General features: G+C 60.1%; 1 protein-coding gene across 3 annotated transcripts in view; it reads left to right on the top strand.

Annotated features, from left to right (window-relative positions):
* Positions 1-6,562: 6,562 nt before the first annotated feature.
* The window catches only part of BEGAIN (brain enriched guanylate kinase associated), a gene marked incomplete at its 5' end in the record, with an annotated part of 45,310 nt that continues 36,274 nt past the window's right edge, over positions 6,563-15,598 (top strand). For all 3 annotated transcript variants that reach the window (XM_081228431.1, XM_081228428.1, XM_081228426.1), the window contains one exon: positions 6,563-6,604. In XM_081228431.1, the coding sequence (XP_081084557.1) occupies positions 6,563-6,604 (42 nt within the window). The remainder of the gene's footprint in view (positions 6,605-15,598) is intronic.

The following is a 15,598-nucleotide window of genomic DNA, read 5'->3' as shown; positions in this document are numbered from 1 at the left end:
AGACGGGAGGCTTTGGTTGTCCTCCCTGAGTCTGACTGCCCAGACGTGACCTCTCTGCCCTGGGCGCTTCGGTACAGGGACCGTCTCCATTGCTTTACCTGCTGCAGCTTCCCTCCGCCTGACTGGCCCCATCTGTGGACAAGCGAGGCCACTGGCTACGGGGAAGAGCTCGGATGTTGTGGCAGACAAATCGCAGCCTCTTCACTTCCACTGGGAACTTTCACCTACTCCTCTGTGCCTCGGTTTCCCCTCTAAGGTGGGGCTGAGACTCTTCCTGGCAAGGCTGCCGTGGGATCAGCAATAATGGGCAGAGGACGCGCGGGGCGGTCCCACGCGCTTTTCTTTTGGGCCCCTCGTTTTTGACGTCAGAAGCCCAGAGCGAATCCACCGCCCCGGCGGGGGTGCCGCCAGAGCAGAGCCCAGAGAAAGAGGAGCTGGAGATGCTCCAGGGCCCCAAAGAGCTTGGCTACTGCGGGCAGGCTGCCTCGGCCTCCAATCGCGGCCGGAGCGGGTGTCCCTGACGCTGCGTGACTTTGAGGCTCGCTGCAGCCACTGTTCCGACCAGCCTCTAGATCTCTCGCAGGCACGGAACCGGCGGGAACACAGAAGAATCCGAAGAAATAATTTTCCTGCCCAGTGGAGTGGGGAAAATTAGCGTCCACCTCTGCAGCCCAGTTTCACCAAGCGTAGCCCGCACAGTTCCAGCGGCCCCGGCCTGCACGCCCACCTCTCGGTCTGCGTGGCTCCGCGCCTGGCACGGAGGGGTGCGTCCCAGGGACGGGGCGTCCGGGGTCTTTGACCCCCAGACAGAGGCTGCAAACTCCTCAGTCCCTGGGCTCACAGCCTTCGTTCTAATCCTCCAGGTGAGGAAACAGATCAGAGGGGAGAATGTCTTGCCGGGGAATCCCAGGCAGACAGGACCGGAACCGCGGTCTCCTGGGGCCCAGGCCAGAGGCCTAACCAGTGGCCGTTTGGACATCTAGGGGACTTACAGGTCACCCATACCTTGGCATCGTCCTGGGTGGGAGCCACAGAGAAGGGACCCCAGAAGGGGTCACCCTCTGGTTGGAGAAGAGGGTTTACAGCTATTGAAGAATGAAGTGGTGAAACGGTGTGTGCTGGGGGCCAGGAAGGAGGGACATCTGGACAGAGGTGGCACCATGCGGACCCCACCCCACACCCGGGGCCCACCCTCACCATTCCAGGGGCTCTGAAGCCCATGAGCTTTTATTTTATTTGAGTGTTGTCTCCTGTTCCGAGCTGGGACAAGAGGAAAAGTAGCTGAGTGGGCATTCCTGGGGGTGGAAGGGGGCAGAGGGCAGTCTGGAAGGGACATGAGGAATCAGAAGAGCTGCCACCTCTGTCAAGAGTTTAAGTCACACCGGAGACTCAGGGAAGCCCATGGAAGGCCTGGAGTGCCAGATAGGATGTGTCAGGCAGTGGGGAGCCATTGCAGGTTCTTGAACAATAGAGGGACAGGGTGAGAAAGGTACTGGGGACACTGTCCAGGGCCCAGAATAGACGTAAGGCAGGTTTCAGAGAGACGGAGCAGTTGGGAACCTGGGGGTGCTCCCTGGAGATGGGAGCTTCTGGGCTGGGAATAGCGGGTGTGGCGACCTGCCCAGATCCAGGCATCCTCAGCTTCCACCCTGTTGGACCAGCAGACCCACTCAGCACTGCCTTGCCCCCCACCATCAGCCATGCCATTCAGCACAGTGCCAGACAAGCACACCAGGAGTTGGCGCTCAGCCTCCAGGCAGCCTGGCTTGTGGCCATCCCTGACCTCAGGCTCTGCCTCTTGGTCTGTTCTGCCTCCTAAGCCTCTTAGAGGGCTGGTCTCCATTTCCTTGCCCCAGTGCCCAGGCCCCTACAGGGTCCCCCTCCTACGACCTGCTTGGTGACCCCCAGGCTACTGCTGTTTGGAAGCCACATACACCGATTGGGGTCACACCTTCTTCTGAGAGAAGACAACTTTGGGAGCTGAGATGAGGGGTTTTCCAGGAGGACACTCCATGGAAAGGCATCCCACGGTGAGAGGACACCAGGTGCAAAGGCCCAGAAACAGGAGGGCGTGGACATTGACAATGGGGCTGGAGCTGAGGCCAGCTGTGGAAGGGCCCTCAGCCGGGCAGGAGGGCAAGAGCCCACCCACCCCAGGAGCCAAGGCCTGGACCAGGACCAAGCAGGTAGGCTGCCGAAGAAGCCTGGGTCCCCAGGTGTGACCTTACTTAACACCTGCCCACTGGCGGCAGGTATACACTTAGTGGCAATTTCGTCCCAGTGAGGCCACCTTGGTGCCATCCCGTGCTCCGTGTTTCTCACCACGCCCAGGCCCAAGGATGGAAGGCCCAGAGAGAGGCTCCCTTGCCAGGCCTGCGCCCCTTCCCAGCAGGAATCTGGACGCTACCCTTCCCCAGGGGCTACAGGTGGTCCAGAGGAAGGGAGAACAAGGCACTGACCAGAGCTGTCCCCGGTGGGATGAAATGATCCATGTCCTGTGGTGCCTGGAAGCCCCTCCTTCCAGCAGAGCGGCCCTCATTTCTTTTCTCTGCCTGACCTGGCTTGTCTATTTCTGCGTGATAAGGAAGTATATTCACATGTTTTGTTTTGATAAATATTTGGTAGAAATGTTTCCCCTCCTTATAGTTTCTGAGCCCAAGTCACAGCGCCCAGTCCACCCTCACCTGGTAGGACAGCCCAGCACGGGGCAGAGTCCTGGAGAGGCTGCTGCTGCTTCCCGCAGAGATGGCCCAGGGTGGGGACACGGCAGGGAGGATGACGAACCCAAAGACAGCCCTGGGCCAGAAGCTGGGCCCTGGGACCTGTGGGTGGGATGCAATCCCGTGAGGCGGGCCCAGGACCACGGGAGGCGGGAGAGGGCAGGACTCTTCTTGGAGCCTTTACTACATGGTGTTGACGCCCCTATTTTTTTGACTGAATTGGGTACAATTTTGTTCTTTGGTTGCCCAGAAGTCTGGTTACCCCCAGGAGCAGACACTGAATCCTTGCCTTTGTTTTTGGCTGTACCGTGTGGCATGCAGGATCTTGGTACCCCGACCCGCGATGGAACCCATGCCCCCTGCAGTGGAAGCACAGAGCCCTAACCACTGGACCGCCAGGGAATTCCCTGAATCCTTGACTTTTAAGAAAGTGTTCCCAGGAGAAACGAGTGAGGGACCGTGAGGGCAACAGGATGGGGCAGCAGTGATTTGGGGGCGTTGGCCCTGCGGAGGGCAGCTCCACCTGACCCTGCAGGGCAGCCTGGAGGCTAAGCCACAGCAGCCGTAGGGGCATGGAGTGAACAAACCTCTCAGCTGCCGCAAGGTCCAGAGCTCACATTCCAAGAACCTTCTCCATCCCAGCCTGAAAGAAGCGGCAGGAAACACAGGAGGCTCGAATCTGGCCAGACTGGCCAACTCTGGAGCCCGAGGCAGGGACGGGCTGGACTCCTACACCCGGGTGTCTACAGGAACCTCACTCTCAATGACCCCTGATCTGCTGACTTCCCTCGTCCACTCGGCCACCGCAACCAGAGGCCTCCTCCAAGCCTCCCTCCCTCTCCTCCCCTCCCTCCATCAGTCCTCCACTCGTTTGTTCGTTCTCCTCCCCAGCTCCCCGCCTCTCATCTCAAAGCACACACTCCGGCTGAGGAGATCAAGTAAACACGCAGAAACAAGTAAACCAGGTAACAGCAGAGAATAGCAAGAGACATGAAGAAAATAAAACCAGGGAACGGGATTGAGAGTTAGAGGGCAGGACAGACGCCCAAATGAGGGCAGGAGGCCAGGGGACAGGGGACCTACCCGGCCCCAGGGCATGGTCTCCAAGCCCTGCCACTTTTATCTCTTCCTCCCACCTTCACCTGAAACCCCACCTCCTCCAGGAAGCCTGCCTGGATGCCACTGATGCTCCAGGCACCTGTTACACTGGCTTCAGAGGCCTTTCCAGACCAGCCCGTCTTGCAAGGATCTTCAGGTTGCATCATCTGGACCTTCTCCTCAGAGATGCCTAGAGGTGGGTCCTAAGGTGAGACTTGAATGGGGGTGAACATCTGACCAGAATGACCAGGGTACTAAATCCCAGCTTAGCCCTTATTTGCTGAGTGGCCTTAGGCAAGGGACTTTGTCTCTCTGAGCCTCAGTTTTCCCATCAGCCCAAGAGGGCTAGTGCCACCTCCCTCACAAGGTCACATGGGAGTTAACTGAGACCCCCCCCACCCCAGCCAGTGCTGGCATTCTCTCCTCCTTCCCATCATCAGTGAGCTGGGGGAGGGGAGAAGAGAGGGCTTGCTGGGTGGAGATTAGGTGTGCAGCGTGGGGGAAGGGCTCTCCTGGGGCCTCCCCAAGCCGGCCTCAAGCTCAAGTGTGCAAGCTGCCAGAGCCGGGCATGGGCGCCCCCGCCCCTCCCCCGCCTCCCCAGCCATCTGCAGCGTTGGCAGCAGCAGAGCCAGGGCTGCTGGCGAATGTTCTGGCACCATCTGAGCAGGACCAGTGTCTGGGCAGGAAATGTGGGCAGAGCCCTGTGTGCACACTTCATCCACACTCCACCGTTACTGTTGTCCCCCTGGGACCTGGGAGGGCAGGGACATTGGGGCTGGCAGGTGGGGGATTGGGCTCCCGCTGCCTCTTGAGGGGTACTGCCACCGCTGCCTGCGGCCTGAACGGTGTCAGAACCCTAAAGGGCAGGAGTGGAGGTCACAGAGCCTGCCCCGATTCATGATGGGGAACCCAGGTCCCACGTGAGCCTAAAACAGCCCTATAGGAGGGGTTTAAAGAGCCCACCCCCCAGCAGCCACCTCTCCTCTTGTCCTGATCTGTAGACCCTGTGTGCCCGCCTGGAGACAGAAGCTTGTGCCCTGATGCTCACCCCACCCTGCACCTCCCTTTCTCCATTTGTTACTCAACAACGTCCCCAGGGCCTGAGGGGGAGGAGAGAGGACTTTGCCTCAACACTCATGGGTCCAGTCATGGCTCTTTTTTCCTGTCTCTTTTTATTGTTTTTCTCACTTCCCTTGCTATCAATGCCTTTTCACAGCACTGTCCTATGCCTGAATGTAGCAACCTACTCCCCTAATTAAATGAGTGAATAGAAACTGCAAAGTACACAACACATAAAATATAAGCTGGATGGCGGTGTGATGGTTGCACAATAAGGTGAATGTACTTAATGCCACTGAACTGTACACTTCAAAATGGTTAAGATGGTGAATTCTGTGTTGTATATATTTTACCATGATGAAAAAAAGTCAAAAAAATATACAAAGTATTCATTGGAAGCATCTTGTAATCTGCCATGTGCTTGGGAGTTATATAAACACGTGTGAACGATGGGCCCATAGGTCCTGACGGAGGACAGGAGTCAAGTGCCTGTGCTTTGTGGCCTCTCTTCGCACCAGCCAGGATCTTTTCTGGCCCCCTTGTGTTTTTTTCCAGGGTTCAAATACTGGCTGCTGCTGGTCTGGGTGGGCTGGCAGACTTGTCCAGCTGCCCCCAGGGAGCCCTGATGCCCTCAGAACTGAGGCTGGTTCTTGAGGAGGCCCCAGCCTGTCTTGGACCAGCAAGGTCACCTTGCCCAATGCCTCAGGGAGGAAGGGCTGAGGTTCACCTTGCACCCTTCCTCAGGGCTAGGAAGGGGCCAGCCTTGGGCTCCGCTGGGGGCAGGGATAGGGGTGCTCCAGCTAGAGGTTCCCGGAGTAACACTGACCCCATCCAGAGGCCACCTCCCCTGCCTGATTGCTGGCGGGGTGGGGGAGGGGAGTGCCCCTCCCCCATCACTTGGCGACCTTGGCACACGTGTGCAGGGTCAGGCAGAGAGGGAAAGTGGGGCAGACATCTGCGGTGCTGGAGTGGGCCACCGAGTGGGAAGTGGGGCAGAGCAAGGGGCAGGGGGAACTCGGCGGGTCGCGCCCTTCTCCCTGAATTTTCTAAATCTGGGAAGCGTGAGCTCCAGGAGGGGGGGGGTATCCCCAGGGCCTAGAGCAGGGCTGGTATACAGGAGGTGTTCAGTAAATGTTGAGGGGTGGAATGAGTGAGTGTGTGAATGGGTTGGCCAGGTGAGTACTGAGGGTTCCCGCCTTCAAGGGCTCATTCACTCCTTCCCTCAAAGCTTGGCCTGTGCATTCATTCCTCATTCATTCGTTCCTCCCGCACGCTCCGCACTCATTCATTCACGCGCTCTGCCATTCATGCTCACGCGGGTTCATTCATTCCCTGCCCCGCCGCCATTCCCTCCCGGGTTCCCGTGCGCACGTGGCGCCCCGCGCCCCCAGTCCGGCCCCGCGCCCCCCGAGTGCGCCCCAGCAGGGCGCTGCGGGGGGAGCCGCTGAATCAGCCGCGGCTGCGCGGGGCCGGGGCTGGCGGGGAGCCGGGCTGGGGGCGGGGGGCGGGCGCTCCCTGCGGGAAGCCGGGCGGGGTGGGGGAGCCCCGGCCGCGCCGGCTCCGGGCGCGCTCGGCCTCGGCGGGGAGGGCGCGGGCCGGGGGCGGCGGCGGCGGCGGCGGCGGCAGCGGCGGGACCCGAGCGCGGCGGCGGCGGCGGCGGCGAGCGGCGCGGCTGCCCCGGGGCCATGTGGACGGGTGGCCGGCGGCCGGGCCGGCTCCGCCGGGCGGTGAGTACCTGCGAGCTGGGAGGGCAGGGCGCGGGCACGGGCGCGGAGGCGGGGCGGGCACCACCCACGCGGCAGGGCGGTCTCCGCGCGGCGCCGGAGGCGGCCCGCGTGCCCCCCTCCCGCTAGGGGGGCGACGGCCCAGCGTCATCTCCCCCGCCCGGGGCGCTCCCTCCGGTGCCGGTGCGCCGGGGCCCCAACAGGAACGCTTGCCCGGCCGCGGGGGGCACTCGCGGGGCGGGGCGGGGCGGGGACTCGGCCTCAGCGTGCTGCCCTGCCCCCACGCAGCCGGCCTGAGCACCTGGGTCCGAGTTGCAGGGTCTTCGCCCCCAACACGTGCGTCCCTGCGGCGAAAGGGAGGGTGGGACGGGGGAGGGGGGCAGGGCGGGGCCTGGGGATCGGGGACCCGCCGCTGTGCCCGGCGGGTGGCCGGGGTGCAGGCAGGCCCCCTCCTGCCCGGGGTCAGGGCTCGGTGATGCCGCCCGCCTGGGAGAGGTCGCGGAGCCGGAAGGAGGCTGGACCAGGGGCTGGTTCACTGAGCGTTTGCAGCGCGTGGGCTTGCGCCGGCCCCAGACCCCCTCGGTGGTCTCATTCGGCACCTACGGGGCAGGTGTTCCCCTTCTCCTCAGTAAGAAGCGAAGCCGCTGAGGCTCAGGGAGGGGAGGGCTCGCCCAGGGCCGCTCCACTGAAGCTTCCTCCCTCCCTGAACCCCAGCCCTGTTGGATGGGAATTGCTGCCCTAGCGTTTCCGCTTCCTGCCTGGTTTAGAGGTGTTTCCTTCCTTGTCTGGGCCCCACCCCATCCCCAGTGTGGTTCCTTTGGGGCAGGAACAGCGTGGGCGACATCCTGGAGTCTCCTGGACCGGCAGGGTGGGAGCAGAGTAGGCACCCAGGAGTGAGCGGGGGTGGCAGAAGGAGCTGTGCCTTCGAAGGAGGAGCCCTGGATGGCCAAGGTCAGCCGCAGACCTGGGCTGTGCAGACCGAAAGCTGACCAGGGGTCAAGGCCTTGGGGCCCCGGGCCAGCAGGACAGGGTCTCCATGGGCCTGGTTCCTATGGAGGCCCCAGTGCCCTAGACCTTTGGGGCCGGGGACAGGTCCTTGCCCTTCACTGGGCCCCGGTTCCCCTGCCCACTGCCTGCCCCAGAGCCCTGTGCACTCCCAGGGCCAGGGAGGACCGTGGAAGAAAGCTCCGTATACACTGAGGTGTGCCGGCCCGGCCGCCTGGGGCAAGTGGCCCATGGAGGCGGCTCTGCCTGGCATCTGTGACGCACAGGGCGGGAAGGCAGCAGCCTGGGCCCTGGCAGCGTCCCCGAAAACCCTTAATTTCCCCAACTCTCACTATAATCAGGCCGGCACAGAAAAGCAGGCACAGTGGCAGATGCGGCTTCTTCCCGGCTGCTGAGCGCTGGCGCCGGGCGAGGGGCGGCTGCGCTGCTGCAGAAGGACCCTCCCGGGCTATCGTCTCATATTTATAGATTCCTGTGCCCCGTGTTCCTTTTATCCTCAGAACCTGGAGCTGTTCGCACCTGGGATGCTCAGTGGGCAGGGCTAGGGGTGCCTAGAGCCTCAGTGGTGGGGGTCTGGCTTTCCATGCGCCGGGCGTGGGGAGTGGGTCGTTTCCGGGTCAGGGAGCGGAAGTGAGTCAGAGCAATCTGGAAGGTGATCGATCCCCCATCCTCTCTCAAAGACCCTTGGGCACAGGGTCTGGCCCCAGATAGCTGCCACTTATTGAGCACCTACTACGTGCCAGGCCCGGTATAAGCATCTTCACGCATCGTCTCCCCGGCAACACTTTGAAGTGGCACCCGTACTCCTGTAGGCACTTAAGGATGGTTAAGAATGAATGAATGAGAGGGGAGGAAAGCAGTCCGTGGATCCAGGGCTTGGCTGGAGATGGTTCACAATTTCCCAGATCCCAGGAGGCTCGTGAAGCCCAGGAGTGAGTAGGAGTTGAACAGGGGAGGGTGGAGGAGCCTGAGGAGCACAGCCTGAGTCAAGGCCTGGGGGTGAGAGGGGGGCGTGCAAGGATCAGAGGAGGATCGGTCCAGCTGGAGTGTGGAGGTCAAGGGCATGGCCATGGGTCGGCATGTGTGTGTGTGTGTGGGTGTGGGTGTCTCCTCCCCTCAGAGCAGGTAAAGATCTCTGGAGACACATCCAAGGGTGACCCCAGGCTCACTGTGTTGGCCTAGAATTACCCCCAGGGTCCCCTCCTGGTTCCCCCTCCTTCTGCAGAGCAGGTCACTAGCCTGGAGGAGAGGCCTGGATAGGAGTCTGCAGTCTTGGGTTCCAGTTCCTCCTCTGCTCTGTGACCTTGAGCAAGGCCCTGCCCTCTCTGGGGCTCAGTGTCTGAGGCACAACACCTCTCTCGGTCAGAGGACTGGCTTCCGTGGCCCGAGAGCAGGCCCTCGATGGTAGCCGGTGGCGGGAAAAGCTGACCGGAGCTGTCTCTGTTGGTTCAATATTACAGGAATGGATGGCTGAGTGAGCAAATAAATGAAGGAATTCTCCATCCCCCGAGCATACTCTCCCCATGTACCCTCTGCCCCTTTCATTGGGACCACTTAGGTGACTGATACAGACCTCACCTTTCAAGATCTCACAATCTACCGCCAGGAGACATGGACCTTGACTAGTGTGGCAGGTGTTAGGAGAGTGACGGGGGCCTTCACTGTCCCCCCGCCCCCAGCCAGGAAGGGGACGCAGCAGTGGCTCCAGCCCCAAAAGGCCATGTACCTGGAGGCCACTACTGCAGCAACATGTGGATGCCGGGTTGGATGGATAGGGACTTGAATAATGTCAATAAGGTGATGGATGTAGGAACGGATGGGTGGATGGATGGATACAGGAAGAGTGGATGGATCAGTGCTTGAGGGTATGTTGGTGATGCATGGAAGGGTGGATCAGTGCACAAATAGACACATGTCAATGGATGTATGCCTCCGTGGATGGACAGATGGATGTGTGGATACAAGATACAAATGACAAGGATGGATACATGGATGAATGGGAGGTGGATGGCAGGTACAGGCACGGAAGGATGCACTGAGGCGTGAATGGGTACATACTAGCAGATGAATGGTTACAGGGATGGATGGGTGGAGCATCTTCTCATGTAACCCCCCGTCCCTCCCGTTCCGTGATCCCATAGCAGGGAGGCTGCTGGGCTGGGGAGAGGGCAGGGGGCCATGAGGCCTCTCCAGTTATGCTGGAAGACATGCTCAGGGAACGATGAAGCCGCAGTGTAGCCTTCTGTAAAGACGGGTGACCAGCGGGGACTCCTGCATGGAGCTCCTTGTCCCGGGAGACTTTCTGGAAGGTCTGGATGGCTCAAGCGCGCCCCCCTTCTGAGGAACAAAGGCTGGGGCCAAATTCAGAGTGCAGAAATGACGGCACAGAGCATGAATGCTGGGCCTGTGGCCGCCCTCGAGGGTTCTGAGGCCAGCACGGAAATAACCAGCAGCAGAGGCAGGGTGATGAAAAGTGTGAGAATCCTCAGACCCGGAACGTCCTCATCTATAAAAAGAGGGGGATGGTAATAGAAACTTCTGCACTGGCATGAGGGAGGCTCGGAAGGTGACTGCACTCTGTGGGTGTTGGCTACGGTCCCTGGCCTGTGGCAGGCCATGGCTGTTTACCAGTCAGCCCTCGGAGCCCGTGTCCTCCTCCATGAAATAGGGTGGCACGTCCCAGTTTGGGGGGTTGCCGTGAGAATAAGTGAGGTGATGTTTGGAGCTCTTAGCGAATGCTCAGCCTGCCCTCCCCACCCCCCAGCCCCCGCTGCAGGGTCCCACCAGCGCCCTGTGGCTGGGTTTTCCTGTTCCAGCCCCAGGAGGCAACCAGGAGCTGGGTCCCTCCTCCCTCGGAGCTCACAGATACCAGCTTCCCATCCTTGGGAGCAGGATGGGTCTGGGTGGTAGAGGAGGGACTGAGGGGGTCCAGGAGTGAAACAGGGCATGAGTGCCTGACCTCTGGGGGTCCTATCCCGGGCCTGCCGCATCCAAGCCATGTGACCTCAGACAAGTCACTTGGCCCCCGTGAGAGGCTGCTCCTTTAAGCATAAGACAGTTCACGGCTGTCCCCCCTCACGGGACTGGGTGAGGATCTGGGCGATGATGTGGAGCTTGGCACACAGTAGGGGCTCAGGAAGAGGGGCTGGAGCAGATAAGTCAAAAGGCAGGGGAGCCGGAAGCCCTTTCAGGAGAGGCAGCCCATGCTGCTAAGAGGTGAGCAGGCCCAGGCTGCGAGCCGTGGCAGCCGACAGCATCCTCCGGGGCCTCGGGCCCAGGCGGCGGAGAGCCAGTGGGTTGTTATGACAACAGGAACTTGTCTGATACAGCCGGCAACTCTGGGAGAGGCTCAGAGGACCGACTGGCCAGGGCCCCCAGAACATTCCTGTGACCACACATGGTAGGGGAATGGCCAAATTAGAGCCCTGGGCTGATGGGTTCTGAGGTCCCACGAGATGCCAGGCTCTGTGCTGAAGACAGCCAGCGCACTCTCTGCACTCCCACTACATCACTGCCCGGGGCTGGGTACTGCTGTGTCCCCACATGGCAACGAGGAGGGGACGTGACTTGCCCAGGATCAGTTGGGGTGTTGGAGGTAGATTTGACCTTGGCTCTGCTGGCCTCCAAGTTCTGTTCCCACTAGTAATGGAGCAGGGCTGGATGACTGCCCCCGGGGACGGGGGTGTCCACACGTAAAGGGGTGGCCTTCCGGGGACTGCAGCAGTGGCTGGGAACACTGTGGCCTTCCAAAGAGCCTGAGACCCCTGACTCCCCACGTTCTCCTGCCCGCCAGCCCAGAGGAGGTCCACACCAGGCTGGGGATGCCTGTGAAGAGAGAGTCGGACCTGGGGTGCCTTCACTTATTCATCCATTCGAGAACTACTTGTTTTTGTTTGTTTGTTTGTTTAATAAATTTATTTTATTATTTAATTTTATTTATTGTTTCTGGCTGTGCTGGGTCTTTTGCTGCACACGGGCTTCTTCTAGTTGCGGCGAGCAGGGGCTACTACTCTTTGTTGCGGTGCACGGGCTTCTCACCGCGTTGGCTTCTCTTGTTGCAGAGTGCGGGCTCTAGGCGCACGGGCTTCAGTAGCTGTGGCGCATGGGCTCAGTAGTTGTGGCTCGTGGGCTCTAGAGCGTAGGCTCAGTAGTTGTGGCTCACGTGCTTAACTGCTCCACGGCATGCGGGATCTTCCCGGACCAGGGATCGAACCCGTGTCCCCTGCATTGGCAGGCAGATTCTTAACCCCCTACGCCTCCAGGGAAGCCCGAGAACTACTTGTTGAGTGCCTCCTATGTGCCTGGCCCTGTGCAGGGAGCTGGGGTAGAATAGAGCTTACATTCTAAGGGGACACCGATAATAAACAAATAATTGCAATATCAATTACAGGTAGGGGTCATGTTAAGAAGAGCGGGGGGGGCTTCCCTGGTGGCGTAGTGGTTGAGAGTCCACCTGCCGTTGCAGGGGACATGGGTTCGTGCCCCGGTCCGGGAAGATCCCACGTGCCGCAGAGCAGCTGGGGCTGTGAGCCATGGCTGCTGAGCCTGCGCGTCCAGAGCCTGTGCTCCGCAAAGGGAGAGGCCCCAACAGTGAGAGGCCCACGTACCACACACACACAAAAAAAAAGAAGAGCAGGGGTTATAAGAGGCTGCTGCACGGGTACCTAATCTGATCTGGGGCTACAGTCCAGATCAGATCAGGCGTGAATGGGTACATGTTAGCATCATGTACTTTCAGGGCCCCAGTTCAATAGCCTGGGGACAGGCTATTGAACTGGGGCCAGGAACGGGACAGGCTATTGAACTGGGGCCCTGAAAGTTAGTTGGGAGTTAGATGATGAGAAGGAGGGGAAGGGAGAGAGAGGGAGAATGCTCCTGGCAGAGGGAACAGCGAGTGCAAAGGCCCTGAGACCAGAGAGAGCTTGGCACATTCAGGAACTGGATGGAAGTTCCTGGAGTGGTCTGTGGGGGAGGGTAGAGAAGACACTGGAGCCTTGCAGGGCGTATGAATGTGTGATGTTGTCTGGTTATCTGGTCTGTGACTTTAAAAGTTCACACTGGCTCATTTGTGGGGTGAACCAAGCTGGGGTCAGGGACCCCAGGGAGGGGTGATTATAGGTGTCCGGATGAAACATGGTGGCACCTGGGATCAGCAAGGTGATGCTGAGGATGGAGGGAGGTGGCCAGGTGTGAGAAAGGCTGAATAGTCAGGGCCTGATGGTTAGGGGTATGGTGGGGGAAAGGGGGAGAGGGAGAGGGAAGGTCCAGTCAGCTTCCATCCCTGTCTTGGGCAGGTGAGCTCATGAAGCTTTTCAGACATTTAGTCACAGGTGCTGTGAGGCATCCAGAGAGGTGTCCAGCTGAGCTCAGAAAAGAAGGCGTGCCCAGCACTTGATGTGAGGCATCTAGGCACTGCCAGGTGGGCAGAGGCCCCAGGTACACAGCCACGAGCAGGCAGTGCCAAAGAGAGCCTAGGCCATCCTCCAAGCAGCACCAGAAGCCGGGGCTGGGGATCATGGCCAAGAGCCTGGGGCTGCCACCCCCTAGCGAGCCTCCCTTTGACTCATGCAGCTGCATCCCAGGAGTTCTGCGTGGACCCCTGGCTTCCTGAGATGCCAGGGATCTGTGTGTCTCCCTTCATGCAAAGGAGCAAGGGCTGTGGCCCTTCTCTGGGGTGTTCGTCCCTACCCCACTCCCCATCTGACTGCACCCTGGGCCCCCATGTGCCGAAGGCGCTTGCCTCATAGCGTGGTCAACCATGGTTCCTAACTTTATCCCCTGTGTATCAGTGAGGAACTGCACACAGCTGCTAGTAACAGGGACTGGAAATAACCATGGCTTAAATAAGACAGGGGGTTGTTTCTGTCAAGTTAAAGAAGTGCCAGAGGCAGGTGGTCCAGAGCTAGTGTGATGACTCAGTGGTCATCAGGAACCCAGGTTCTTTTTTGTCTTTCTGTTCCTCCAGCCTTTATATATGGCTTCTGCCTCAAGTTTGCCTCACAGTGCGAAACAGCTGCAGTAGCTCCAACCATCACTTCCATGTTCTAGATAAGAAGCAGGAGGGTTTGGGAGTGGGAGCAAAAAGGGCACAGCCAAGCTTTCTGGTCCCTTTTAAGGAGCAGTCACACCCAGTAATTTCTGTTTATATCTCATTGGCTACCCCTGGCTGCAGAGGAGCCTGGGAAATGCAGTCTTTTAGTTGGGTATCTTGCCTCCCAGAATAAAGGGAGGGTTCTTCACTAAGGAAGAGTGGGAGGACAGTGGGCAGCCAGCAGTCTCCACCGCACCCTCCCATTCTGCCAGATGGATGCAGTTCTAATTTCCCCTCCTTCAGGCCCCATGTTCACCCATGTCCCTGCACCCAACCCCACACCTGGCAGAGATGAGGAGACGTGGGGAGTGGAGGCCCAGCCCAGGGCTCCCCCCACCCCCCGGCACACAGCAGGTGCTCATTCAGTGCAGGCTGCCTCCCCAGGCAGATGAAGAGCCCAGGACATGACCTTCCCTTCTCTAGCACTTTCTAAGCCCTGGAGTCCAGCTCCCATTTAGTGAGAATCAATTTAGGGGGCGGGAGGCCCCCTGCCACGTGCTCTCTGGATCGATGGGGGCGGGCATTCAGCTGATCACTCTGGCCAGTGAGGGACGGGTGGCCGTGCCGCCACCCCCCCCCAGAGGACAACGGGGTCCCAGCCACGTGGGAGGAGAGAAGTAGGTGTCAGTGAGGTACTTGGAGAGGCTTGACCTTGGACTGACCAAGGAGGATGCTCTCAGGGGCTGGCTTCCAGGCACGGGGCTCTGACCCCAGCAGCCGCAGGCAGGATGGCCACGGCTCTCTCGTGGATCCTAGGGCCGAAGCCCCCAGGAAGGAGGTCTGCAGAGAGGACTTTCAAAGCTGCAAACTGAGCCCCAGCTCAGGTCAGAACCCCAAGGGCCCACCATCTCACCCCAGCTGGGTGAAACAGCCTGGCCAGGAGGAGACAAAGGCATCACCTGGCCTGCTGTCCATCCCGGAGCCCCTGGGCACTGGCAGCAGGGCTGCCACCGGCCCTCTCGCCTGGCTGAGCCGCCGACAGGAGGCCAGGCTGCCCTTCTCCAGATTCCTGGATGAGGTCGCTGTGCGGGTTCTGGACCCCGGGACCCTGGAGGCCTTCCGGGGGCCCAGAGGCCGCAGCCCGGAGCCCTCCCCAGGTGAGCAAGACCCAGGCCTGGCCCAGGAGCCCCTCGCAGGAGCTGCAGCCCCGGAGAAGACCCTGGCCCTGAGCCCCCAGCTGTCCTCGGAGGTGGCCCCGGAGGCTGCAAGCAGAGGGGGGCCAGGCCGGGCCACGGAGACCAGTGTGCCTCGTGTGGGCAGCAGCAAGCGTGGAGGCCCATCTGCCTCCCCCCAGAGGCCTCCAAGCCCGGTGAGTCTCAGCCCTCGCCCATCCCCTAGGGGGCAGCTGGACAGAGGTCTGCTGGGACCCCTCCCCTTCTCCCCTGATGGGCCATTTCCCCACAAGTTCTGGCTGACCCCCTCCGAGTTCCCTCATCACCCCCTTTTCATAATCACTGTAACAGGAAAGACCTTAAGCACCCAAAGAATGAAGCTCTAGGATGAAATTTCTGGCTTTGGGGCAGGCAGGCTATTTCTGGAGTACGCATGAGTAAACAACAATGATAACAATAATTTCACACCCCCAGTGGCAGAGACCTTGGTGTTTCACCACGGGATTTTATATGATGATTCTTTTGAACCTCAGACATGTCCACGTGAGGTCGGATGTCACAGTCCTGTCAGGCAGTTGGGTGGGTCCACGTCCTTCCTAGCTGCCCATTTTATAGAGTTGGAAAACTGAGGCTCTGAGTTGCCCCGGGGCCCCCTGGGGAGCCTGGGCTTGGACTGAGGTCTTCGAATCTAAATAGCACAGCATCACCCCCTCCACACACACACACTTCGGCCTCAGACAGATGGGCAGAAGGATTCGGTGAGGCCTGCTCGGCCGTCCTGGGGGATCG

The sequence above is a fragment of the Mesoplodon bidens genome, assembly GCF_964165515.1.
Source record: "Mesoplodon bidens genome assembly, chromosome: 3".
In the NCBI taxonomy this organism is placed as follows: Eukaryota; Metazoa; Chordata; class Mammalia; order Artiodactyla; family Ziphiidae; genus Mesoplodon; species Mesoplodon bidens.
Note: the sequence above shows the minus strand (reverse complement) of the source record. Positions and strands in the feature narration are given on the sequence as shown.